At 47.1% G+C, this 12653-nt stretch overlaps 1 protein-coding gene across 1 annotated transcript; it reads right to left on the bottom strand.

The window, feature by feature from the left end:
* Window positions 1-1217: 1217 nt before the first annotated feature.
* On the bottom strand, window positions 1218-12180 carry LURAP1 (leucine rich adaptor protein 1). Its single transcript, XM_081143734.1, has 2 exons — window positions 11696-12180; window positions 1218-5451 (listed from the first exon to the last, which is right to left on the bottom strand). Exons 1-2 carry the CDS (start codon window positions 11891-11893, stop codon window positions 4930-4932), a joined length of 720 nt encoding a protein of 239 aa, XP_080999860.1. The 5' UTR covers window positions 11894-12180; the 3' UTR covers window positions 1218-4929.
* Window positions 12181-12653: the final 473 nt, after the last annotated feature.

The raw sequence follows: 12653 nt of genomic DNA, 5'->3' as shown, positions 1-12653 counted from the left end.
TAATTCCCAGAACCTGTTAGTATCTTACCTTATATGGCAAAAGGGACTTTGAAGATATGGTTAAATTAAGGATCTTGGGATGGGGAGGTGATCCTAGATTGTCTCAGTGAACCTAATGTAATTATAAAGACATGTAATCACAATGTAACTCTCATAAGAGGAAACAGGAGAATGAGAGAAAGAAGATGGAAGGATGGAAGCAGAGGTCAGAGGAATGAAGGTGCTATGCTGCTGGCTTGATGATGCAGGAAGGGGCCGTGAACCAAGGAATGCAAGCCGCCTCTAGAACCTGGAAAAGGCAAATAAATGGATTCTCTCCTAGAGACTCCAGAAGGAATGCAAGCTTATAACACCTTGACTTCTAATTTAGCCCAGTGAAACTGGCTTTGGACCTGTGACCTCCAGAGTTATAAAGATAATACATTTGTAGTGTTTTAAGCAATTAAGTTTGTGGTTATTCATTACAGCAGCAACAGGAAACTAGTATGCTGGCCCTGCTGCTGGGCAGCCCTAATCTGTTCTCCTAAGAAAGTAAGGTTTACAAGAGTGGGAAGTGCAGAATCAGAGAAGACTTCCTAGAAGCCTCTACAGTCAAATTGAACTAGGTTCAGGTTACTGTTCATTTATTACCGATATGACCTTGAGCAAATGTCTAAGCAACAATATTGTTAATAATGCATTGTTTATAGGGTTGCTAACAATTAAATAATGTTTTAAATTACCTATTATCTAATTACCCACTTTAAAAAAAAAGTCACATCTCCTGTGGGTTTACACACATTCATTCCTCTAGTCAACAGGTGTCACTGAACACCCAGTACGTTCCTGGCACCATGCACACAGTGAGCTTGTGTCCACTATAAGCCCTAAGCATTTCTCACCTAAGCTGCCACTGAGCTCCCAGTCAGTTCAGTGCTCAACCTCACTGCCCCATCCTAAATGCATGCCCTTACTTGCCCACTCACATGGTCTCATGTCTCCCTGATGTACCCATCCCAGCCAGCACCACCCTTTATCCTCCCAGGCACTGTCTCTGCAGCTGCCAAGAGCAATTTCATCTCTGCCTCTACCAGGAGCCCTGACAAAAACCCCCTGGCCCACTTGGAGGACAATATGCTCCCTCTGATCACTTTCAGCACTCCATTTTCATCTCATTCTCTCTTACCTCTCTGCATCTCTCCCCCTTTTCCTTCCTTTTTTTTTTTTCTTTTTTCTTTAATATGTCTTTATTGATTTCAGAGAGAGGAAGGGAGAGAGAGAGAAAGATAGAAACATCAATGGTGAGAGAGTCATCGATCGGCTGCCTCCCACACGGCCCCGACTGGGGATCAAGCCCACAAGCTGAGCATGTGCCCTGACCAGACCAGAATTGAACTGCGATCTCCTGTATTCTAGGTCGATGCTCAACTGCTGAGCCACGCCCCTCTCTTTCTTTGAACTAGCAAATGGGTCCTCCTTGTAACCCTAGGAAGGTCTAAGTTAACAGGAGAACTAGGCCTCAAGTAGCCAGTCCAGAGGCAGGTAGGGGGGACCAAAGATGTGTGTTTACTGGGTTCCTGAACTTCTCTGGTAGTGAAATAGGATCTAAGGTATTAAGACAAGGTGCCCAGACCTACCTGAAGTGTCCAGGCATCCCAACTCACCCCACCGCTCCAGCTTCTCAACATCCTCAGATGTCTATCCAGCTGAGCTGTAATCCCCCGATTTATGGAGCCCTCCCCACTCCACAGGACCCACCTGGATTTCCTAATCTCTAACCTCTCCACCCCAGCCCCTGCTAACTTCCAGGTTTGAAATGCCGAATTCTGACCCCATGATCTCTGGGCCTATTTGCTCTCTCTTCCCAGAAAAATGGTCCACGGTTGATTTTCCTTATATCTGCAGTCCAGATTCGTGTACCCTTTACCCAATCCAGGTCCAAGGTTTTCTTTCCTTAGAGCCTATAGCTCTTCTCTAAACACTGAGCTGCCTCTTTACAGTAGAGTGAAAACCCAAATATTAAAATGGGAAAATTGCTTTCAGTCCCTTTGGACTTGGGTGGTGGTGACTGGGTGAGGTGGGGGAACAGTCTGGACAAGCAATGGAACTGTGGGCAGGCAGGCAGGCAGGTGATCTGGGTTCTCTAACCTGGGCATTGCCATGGATTTAACATGGATGACACTGAGCTAGTCTCTGACCTCTCTGGGCCTGTCTCCCCAGCCTGTCTGTGCACTGAGGGGGCTGGTTATCTGTAAAACTATTTGAATTTGGAGGTTCCACCCAGCTACCCATGGCAATAGTGCACAATGGCCACAAGATGGCAGGCAACTTCTTCAGCTCAGGAGTTTGTAGACTAAACAAATGAGATTAAATAAGGAATACAAGGTAGTTCCCCAAGGGCACACTACAGAATGGCAACAGAGGAGGAATTGGAAAAGGCTATTTGAATTTCCAGCCTGGGGGTGGGGAGATCAGGAGTCTGTGGATGAAAAGAGGCCACATGCTAACCTGAGGAGCTCAGGGAAGGCCTGAATGGCCGCCTTGCAAACTCAGAGACCTAAAGTAACCACACAAGATGGTCTGAAATGAAAACTTTTTAACTAAAAACAGTCTATGGTGGGTAGTCACGTCTTAAGGCAGTATTTTTCCTTCACAGAGGTTAATTTTCACCTTAAGCCTGTTGGTTGTCTTTTTTGCATCTAAGATAAACATACCTGATTAACATGCCTTTGCAAAACAGAGTAATTTCCCGCTTTCGGCACCTGGGCAGAGACATGAATTCTCTCATTGTTATTGTTATCTTGTTAACTGTTGACCGTTAACTATCCTGTACCCATCTATGTAAAAGTGTGTCTATCATTTTACTTTTTATCCAATCCCAGAGGTTTCCCCACTTTGCTTTCTCCCACCTCCCTAATCTATCACCAGTGGATTTCATGTAACCCACTGAGGCCTCCTCCTCTGTGATCTACAAAGCAAGGTGTAAAACTGCCATTCTCTGGAGCATTCTCTCAATCCATTGAGATTTTGCTTCCTTAGATTAACAAACCCAAAACCAGGAGGGGTGGTAAGGAGAGGGCTGGTGGGCAGCAGAGGAGAGGCTAAGAATATATTTTAGTGACATCAATCACATTGAGGAGATGGGAGGAGAGAGGGTCTTTAGGGGACACCATGGGCTGGATGTATAGCCCCAAAATGATTGGGGTGGGAGTGCAGAATAAGACTTGAGGGGTTTAGGGGAAGTGGAGATGATCATCTTGGCTTCCCTCCCTTCCCCAGCATAGAATGAAAAGTAGAGAAATTGCAGCAGTTATTCTAGGATTTGGGGATGACTCCTACAACTCAGGAGGGCACAGCAAATAGGCAAGGATCACCTGATGTCCTTTTCTCTCCTTTCAGGGCCCAGGAAAGATAGGGACCAATATATGGGCAGTTACCTGATTTCAAAGGGTTAATCTCCAAGAATTCATTCTTTGACATCAGCCATAGCCCCTGTCTCCTTGTCCCCTCCCTAAGCCTCAGGTTGGCAGCTTCCCTGAATTCCTTCTCTGGTGTAATTCACTAGGACCTTGGGACCCAGGCCCAGGGCCAGTCCCCTGCTCTGTCGTCCTCAGGTCCTAGGAGTCTAGGGCTTACTCTAAGGGAGGAAGGAAAGTGGCCTTTCCCTCGCTCTCTCCCTCCTCCCAGGATGTGGGCGCTAGGACTAAAGAGCCTCTGTCTTTCACTGCCACACCACACCCCCCATTGTAACTCAAACAGGGGATTCCTTGTGTCCCAGTCTATGAGCAGGTCCTTATGACCAAATGGTGGAGGGTCTAGGGCAGGGTGGGGGAGGGGGATCACAAGATTAGAAAAGAAGATACCTCCTCACTTTGGAGATTCTGGTACACCTCCAGAGCTCTGAGACCTCAAGCTTGTCCTCCCTCTGGCTCTTATAAGCAATGGGGACTCATCTGCATATAAAAGGCCTGAGGCCTGAAGTGGAAGTGGAAACCGAGAAGGCGTGGAGACACAAAGGCTGAACCTCCTGGCATACAGATTTGGAGCCCGAGTACAATAGGGGCAACCCAGGGACAGGGTAAAACGGGACTGTGGCAGGGCAGGCCAAACAGACTTTTGAGAGCAGTAGGTGGAGGCTCTTGCCAGTTTCCCTCCCTAAAAGCACAGATATTGGAGTGCTGCACCAGACAGGGATGTGGTCACAAAGGAAGCAAGACTCCCTAGATAAAATGAGAACACCCTGTTTAAAAAGTATGAACCTTTCTGAAAAGAAGCGCAAACATCTGACAGTGAGAAACTTTCTTGCCAGGAGGGCTGGTATGTTCTCCTTCACAAGGAGTAATGGTATGGAGAATAAATGGGATGGTCTCACTTAGCAGCAGGGTTCAGATGCCGCTATACTAACCTATCACCACCAAAGAACGGGTACAGCTAATCCATCCTGGTAGGAAATGACATCACTCCCCAAACGAAACAGTGGTTCTACCAACCCCAAAGTTTCCTGGAAAGGCCAATCCATGGAGGGTTGGCCCTGAGTGTCCATGTCCCTCTACAATCATCCATCTTGGCCAAGACGGGGGCCCAGGCTCTTAGACATTGGGTGAGGTAATTATACCCCCATCTCTTCATCAGTGATCTCCTAAGGGTCCTTAAATCCCTCAAATCCTTAGTAGTTATAGGAGAAAGGGGAAGAGAGACCATCACACCAGGAGCCACAGGTCAAGCCTCTAGAGTTAATATATCTATGGAAATAGCTCTAGGGACCCAATAATGGAGGGACAGAGGCACAGCCTCCCTAGAGAACAAAGGGATGGTGAGAGGCCAGGTTTCCATGCTAACTGATTTCAATGCAGCTTCTTCCTAATCCCAGACTAAAGGAGAATAAATTTCAAGGGAGACCAGGGCCTAGTGAAGAAAGAGTCACAGCAGAACAAAAGGGTGGAAGTGTTGTTACAGGAAGGTCACATCATCCTGGCACTGCCCCCAGTACCAGTGGACCTCAAAGCCCAGCTTGGCATTTTCATCCTCTGGTGACTCAGAAGGTCCACCTTGGAGCTCCTCCTCTGGGGGCTTCCACACAGCCCTCAAACCCCCTAATTTGGTGGCTGTCAGGTCCACCTCGGTCCTGGCCCTGTCCCCACCAGGTATAACCTTTGCCCAGTCCATCTCAGGATGGGAAACCCTGAGGGGGCCCTGTTCATCCAGCTCGGTGGGGGCCACAGTGTCCAGGAAGCTGCCAATGGAGACACTGTCCAGCCGGTCAGTGGAGCTGATATCTGGCAGGCTGTCCCAGCTGCCTCGCCTCGAGCAGCCTGGGCTCCCACCTGTCAGGCTATATTGACTGCTGGCAAGGCTGCTGCAGTGGCTGGTCAATGTCCCCCGCTCTTCCAACAACCAGCGCACCGCCTCAATGCCCTCGTTCAAAGTCACCAGCTGCTGTAGGATCTTCACGTCAATGGCTCGCAGGTAAGCCTGGGGGAGTGGGAGAAGGAATCAGTCTCAGGTTCTGGGCCATGCATTTCCCAAATGTTTCCAGGGGTCCCTACCTTGTGGTCCAACCAACTTTGTTTCACTTTCAGGAAGCAGGGAGCCCTGGCCTGTGCGGATCAGTTGGTTGGGCATCACTCCATTCACTGAAAGATTGCTGGTTCGATTCCTGGTCAGGGCACATGCCCGGTTTCGGGCTCAATCCCTGGTGGGGGAGTATGCAGGAAGCAGCCAATTAATGTTTCGCTCTCACATTGACGTTTCTCTCTCTCCCTCTCCCTTCTTCTCTCAAAATCAATTTTTAAAAAAATCTTTAAAAAAAAGCATGGAAATAGAAGGGTTTGTAGTGTGGACTTAGAAGCAGGCACATTACTGTTTAAAAATCTCACCTCTACCACTATGGCCAACTTTATCTTCTTTGAGCTTCAGTTTCCTTGTTTGTAAAATAGGGTTAAATCACTCACCTCACAGGTGGCTGTGAGAATTTTGAGATGCTGTCTATGAAATACTCAGCACAGTGCCTAGCACAGAGTAAGGTCTCAGTAAATGTTAAATACTAAAATCTGATCCTACTGAGCTCTAAACTTCATAGACAGGATATTACTATTAACTATTAAATGAGTCCAGATTCACCAGTAAGACTTAGAAACAGCCAAAGAATAGTCTGGTAGGATGCCAGCTATTAATTGGGAAGTAGACTGAACCAAAAGAAGACAGGAGCTGGGGGATAAAGAGGGAGCTAACCTGGTCCCCTAGTTCCTTCAGGGCACTGGTAGCAGTTGTTAAGGGAGGAAAGAGTTGGCTAGAGCTTCATAGGGTAAGAATCCCTCACACTGGGGATTCAGGACTTCCCGTCACCACACACTAGTCTCCCTGTTTGTGCTGGGAGTTAAGTCTGACTTACTGGGTGATCTCTAGGGTCCCTTCCAACTCAGATGCACTGAATTACCTTCCCCAAGCACAAGCCTGAACCTGTCCCTCCCTTGCTCAAAAGACTTTATGGGCTTTGTGCTGCTCTTAGAGAATAAAATCTAAACACTTTAGCAGCTGGCATTCAAAGGCTGTCATAATATGGCTCTTGCCCATCTCTCTAGCTTCACTTCTAGCATAGCTCCCTGGGAACCCCAGGTTCTGCCAGACATGACTTGAAGTTCCTTTTATTTAGTGTTACTTTTAATTAAAGTTATAGATAGACAGAGATTAAAGAGGCAAACAATTCTGCAAGATTTATTATGAAAAGTAACAGTTCCTCATCATTGTCCTAAATCCCACTTCCCAGAGACAACTATTAATTTTCTAGCTGTTTATTTTTGTACTTACCTTCTAATTTCCAAATAACATGCTACTTACTGATTTTTAAGTCTTAGTTGTTTTCTAAGACTTCCCACATGATAGGTTAAGGATTTAACTCTTTCAACTTACTTCCCATTCCTCTGTCATACAGGCACCCTTCCCATGTCCCCATATTCCCAATATATGCAATAAAATTAATTATTCAGTGTTCATCTTATTAAAATTCAGAAATGCTATTATTTGTATGTTATAATGTTATATTTATTATTATTATTACTACTACTACTACTGTTTTGCTTAGTTTGCTGTATAGTTATCAATAAGTCATTTCCAAACTCCAAATTCTCTGAATTTCCCTCTCAAGGTTATTAAACACATCACATATTGTATCTATTCCATCTTAAAGGCAGCCATTTAGAGCCTTCTTCTAAAGGCTCATATGCTCCATTCTGTCCCTACTGCACAACTGTCCTCCAGGAAGCTCTCTTCACTATCTTATTGCAGATTTCCTTTGCCTCTTTCCTGAGTCAGGTCCCCTGTTTCCAGGATCCCATGTCTTCTTCTTTCTTGATTTACTCCTTCATTTGAGTGTGTGATGCTTTTCCTCCAATAGCTTCCTGAGAGAGTCTGCACAGGCGGTACATTTGTTGAAGCCTCACGTATTGTATTTTAAAATGTTATTGTCCCCTCATACTGTTGGTGATTTAGCTGGGTATAGAATTCTAGGTTGAAAATAATTTTTCCTTAAGATATAAGGCACTGTTCCATTTCCCTCTAACTTTCAGTGTTACGCTCAAAAAATCTGATGCTCTTCTGATTCCTGATGTGATCATCTTCCCACTCTTTATGGAAGTTGTTAGGGTCTTCTCTTTGTTCCCATTGTTCTAAATTATCACAGTAATTTGCCATAGTGTGGGTCTATTTTCATCCACTGAATTGGCCACTTGTTGGGCCCCTTTAATCTGAAAATTCATATTCTTCTTTTATTATGTCTTTAATAATTATTGTGCCTTCAATATTTTTCTGCTCTTTCTGGAAACCCTATTATTTGAATAGAGGGCATCTTTTTGTTTCCCTCTTTCATCTCTTTTTATATTTGTTCTAGTTTCTGAAATTTTTACATTATTAACCCTTCTATTGAGTTTTTAATTTTTTCCTATCATGTGTTTACTTCCCAAAATTGTTTCTAGTGTTCTGAATGTTTTCCTTTTTTACAGCTTCGTGTTTTTATTCATGGTGCAATGTTATCTTTTATCTCTTCAAGGACATAAGGATCTTTATAAGTTCTCATCTTCCTATATTATCTCCATTTTATTCAAGTTGCTTTTTTTGTTTTGTTTAGGTCTATATGGTTAGAGGGTCTCATCAGCTATCTTAGGATTGTTAGCTACTGCTCACACTTCAGAGTAGTCTTTAAAAAGCTGATTGGAAGCTCTGCATGTGTCAGGCTTGCCAAATATGAATCTCACTAAGGGTTCTCTGGCTGGATTGTATGGGTAAGGCCTGAAGTCAGTATTTTTTTTCCCTTGGGTTCATCATAGTCACCATATTATACCCATCTAGAGAGTATAATGAAAGCAAAGCTGCCAATATTCTGGAAGCCAAGTAGGGAGAAAATCTGGGAGGAGTATTTCATGTAAATGTAAGTATACTATATTTCATTTAGTATCATGGAACAATATTTATTAAGTGTTTCTTATAGGCATGGCACTGTGTTAGATAAAGGAAGAAAAGACACCACTTCTTGCCCCAGAGTCAACAGTCTAGTAGGTAAGTTAAGACAATGATGCAAACACTTAAAATTCAGTGTAGCAAATGCTAGGGGCTGTTGGTACCTCAAGGGCCATAACTCAACCAGGGAAATAAGGAAATGCTTCGAGAATAAGGGACATAAAGTGAGACTTGAAAATTAAGTAGAACTTAGCAAGAAAAAGGAGTGGAGAGAGGCATTCCAACCAAAGAAAAGAGCATGTGTCTCTTCCAATTCAAAGTAGCCTTGCCAGAGCACATATCTGACCATGTCACTCTATAATGAAGACTCTTCCAGAAAGCTCTCCCTGCGTTCCAATAGCACTTACCATCCTGTACTAGAGTTATTAATCTGTCTCTCTCCTTTCCTAACCTGCACTGTGAGCTCCCTGACAGCAGGTCCTGCCCAGCTCATTTATGGTGCTTAGCCCAAGATTGGGTAGGTGAGATCCAGTTCTGTGATTTCTGTGCCTTTACTATCTTCAGCCTCCTCTGCTGGTCCCAAGGTTCAGGGGGTTGGGTTTAACCATGTTGATGGGAAATGAATCTGAGGACCAGATTCTATAGTCCTGTGACGGTGGATTCCCTGACTATGACAGCATCGCTCCACAGAACAAAAAAAAGTAAGGCTTTCTTACCAGAAAAAGAAACACTCATTTCACACCATCTCTTTGGAAACAGAAAGGGGATAAACAACTCAGAAGAGATGCAGCCTCAGAGGCCACTCCAACCAAATTCTCTTCCCAGGGGGATTCAGGTTCCCCACTCCTCCCCTTTACATATAGCCCAGCCCTGCAGCCACAGTTGCTCCCTCATCACTCAATTCAAATCAGGCCCTGGGGTAAAAACCCAGAGATCCCAGTCCTAAATCCCTGGTCATGAATTGAGATTCTCTATTATTACTGTTAAGGCTCTTAGAAATCATCTGGTTCCACAAAATTTGCCCCCACCCTCTGGGAAGAGGCAGAAAAACTGAGGCCAAGAGAGAGGCCCTGCTCAAGATCACAAGATGATTCAGGAGCAGAGCTAGGACTTGAGCCTATGCCTCCCCCCTTCTTGCCCAAAGCTTTTTTCACTGTTCTGTGGGGGTGGTTGTCATAGCAACAGTTATTTGGGTGGTAGTATTAAGTAGAGGTTGCCATTTCTCCTTCCCACATATCCGAGAGTCTGGCTGGGCAGGAGGGAAGAGGCCTAGAGGCAGGGATGACCTTGGCCTCAAGGGCAAAACTGTCCCCTCCCTGCAGGAGAGCTGGGAGAAAGACAGCTGAAGGACAGTACTTAGAGGGCTTAGACTAGTTCTGTCCCAAGTGGCTCCAGGGAAACCCCCTTGTCCTGCCCCTTCTCCTCCCTGGGTACAACCCAGTGAGCCGGGCAGAGTACAAAAGAGATTAATGACATCCTGGCCTGAGGAGGGAGAAGGGAATGGGGTAATGATTCATGGGGCACACAGGGAGTCTCTCCCTGTTCTGGCCCTCAGAAGGCTCCCTCCCTCCTGCCCTTCATGGGCAGCCCAGGGCCCCAGGCCAGGCTGGATCAAGAGAGATCTAATCAGAAGTTAAATGTACCTTCTTAAAGTTTATAAACATAATATCCACCAAAGGCAGAAGAGTTAGAGCCAGAGAGACTAGGCATGGCTTCTCCCTGTGTGAGCTCAGGCAAATCCCTCAGCACCTACAAGCATGTTTGTCTGTGAGATAGGGAAGATGACGATTGCTTTCCTCACTTGAACGACATAAAATATGTTTAAAGTGTCTAGAACAAAACAGGTCTCAATGGTAGATGCAAAGTGTAGGCAGGTCATCTGGGTTCAAAGCCTGGTTCTGCTTTTTCACTTTTCATATGACCTGGGGCAATTACTTAACCTCTTTGTGCCTGTTTCTTCATTGACAAAGTATCACTTACCTAATAGGGTTGCCATGAGGATTAAGAGACTATTTTGTAAAGTGCTCGGCATGATGCTTGGCACATGCACTTGGTGAAAGTTCCAAAGCAGGGCACTCTAGGTAGGCTCCTTCTAGGCCTTGAGCTAAAGTTTGTACAATGAGGCAAAACCAGGCCCCTCCCTTAGGGGGGCACTACTTTGGAGAATTTGGCTCACCTCCAACCTTCAAGGCCAAGTGCACACATGGCATTCAAATCCTCCCCGCAGGGAGCCTTTCCTGATTGCTCTCCCCACAAGACTCTCCTCCCAGCCTCTCAATCGGTCTGGAAGCCCCCATGACCTCCTCCCCCTCTCCCTCACAGTTCAGCCTGGCACAGAGCTGGGCACACAGTGGGGCTCCGGGAAGACTTATTAACTCACACCCTCACTGTGGCCTCCTGGTTCTGGGCCAGAGAGCAGCTGGCAATTCCTCAGTTCCCCAGAACTGGCTGGAAAGTGATGGCAGGTGTAAATCACCCCTTTCACCGGAATCAGGGCCCTGGGGAGCCTGGGGAGCCCCAGCTGCCCTTTTGGCTCTTAATCTAGACCAGCAGCAACAGGGAAGGGGGATGGTGCCTGTTTCCTTCTCTTCTCCCCAAGGAGATACAGACGAGATCCAAATATCCAGAGCACCTTGGGGGTTGGTGAGGAGGAGACTGAGTCAGAGGTGATGAAACCAATACTGATAGTGCTGCTACTCATGTCTGCTAAGGTTCTAGGACATTTCAAATATTTTAAGGGGGATTGGAAGAATGTTAGGAAAAGGAAAGATGTTTTTAATGGCCCTAGTCCAGGCAGTTTTCACTCAAATCTCTCTGTGCTAAATCCTGTCATGAACAGTGGGGCCTCAGAACAAACCTTGGGACCAGTTTGCAGAAGAAAAAATTGGTCGCCCTATAATGGCACCTGGGGGATGGTCCTGTAGGTGAGGGTGGGGGATTTCTGCTGTGCTCGGTTCTCAGTGCTTCCCATTCTTCACCTCTTGCCTCCCAATTATTTGGCAGGAAAAACTTCCAAGAGCCTGTGCTTCCCACCCCAAGTCCTCAGGACCCACCTACACTCCACTCACCCTCGGGGAGACAACTAATGGACCCAAGGGTGTAAGGACTGACCAGGGAGAGATCCTAATGAGTTAGTTAGGTGGGGAGTTTTAACTCCCTCGTCTTCAGTCCAACTCTGAGTCGTTCCTTCAGGCCCTGCGCCGCCGGGGGACTCGGAGACTGGGGCCCCCCCTCCTCCGCCCGGGCCGGTGGAGCCCACACTCACCAGCTCCATCTTCAGCGCCACGATCTTGTCCCCCAGGCCATGGCCCGTGCTCGGCGCCCCAGGGAGCGGCAGGGCGCTAGAGGATGCCGGCTCCCACTCGCCTCGAAGCCCGCGGAGCAGCCCTTCAGGGGTCTTCCTGCCCACCTTGCTCTCCACGTCTCGCAGATCAGGCGTCTGGGACTCCGCAGTCCCCTCCATGCGGACCTAGAGCCTGAACAGAGCTGGGCGGCCGGACGCTGGGGTCCCGCTCCTGGGGGTCCTGTCTCCGCTGCTAGTGCGGAGCGGAACCGGTGGGTCCCGGCCCGCGGCGCGCGGGGGCGGGAGGAGCGCGCCGTAACGCTCAGAAAAGCCGCGCAGGGCCGAGTGTGTGCGTGCGTGTGTGTGTGTGTATTCGAGTGCTGTGCGCACAGCGTGTGTGTGTGTGTGTGTGTGTGTGTGTGTATTTGTATTTGTATTCGAGTGCTGCGCGCACAGCCTCTGTGTGTGCGTGTGTGTGTGTGTGTGTGTGTATTTGAGTGCTGCGCGCACAGCCTCTGGCCCTGGAATGCTCAGGGCTGGGCGATTCTGGGTTTGTACCTGGAGCATTCGGAGAGCTCAGCGCCTTCTCCCTAACCCGACACGAATCCAGCCAGGCGCACAGCAGGCGCCCAATAAATGTTTGCTGAATGAAGGCTAAGTGTGCTCAGTCATGGATGTGGGAGTTTAAGAAACAGTGGTAACAGAGAGCTGCCGAGAGTGAGTAGAGGAGCTGGGTCTAAAGCTGTGGTTAGAATTTAGCTAGCCACCGACACACACACAAACACCTCTGTGTAGCCCCTGCATTTAGACTAATGGACAGTAAAGTTTGGCCAATGAGGAGCAAACAGTATTGAGATCAAAGAGGTCCACATGGGCCAAATCGTGTTTGATCTTGTAAACTGATACTTTTTATGTTTTACCATGGGTATAAATTACTGTG

This window comes from Miniopterus schreibersii (genome assembly GCF_964146895.1).
Source record: "Miniopterus schreibersii genome assembly, chromosome: 8".
NCBI lineage: Eukaryota > Metazoa > Chordata > Mammalia > Chiroptera > Miniopteridae > Miniopterus > Miniopterus schreibersii.
The sequence above is the reverse complement of the archived record's forward strand: the minus strand, read 5'-3'. Positions and strand labels throughout refer to the sequence as shown.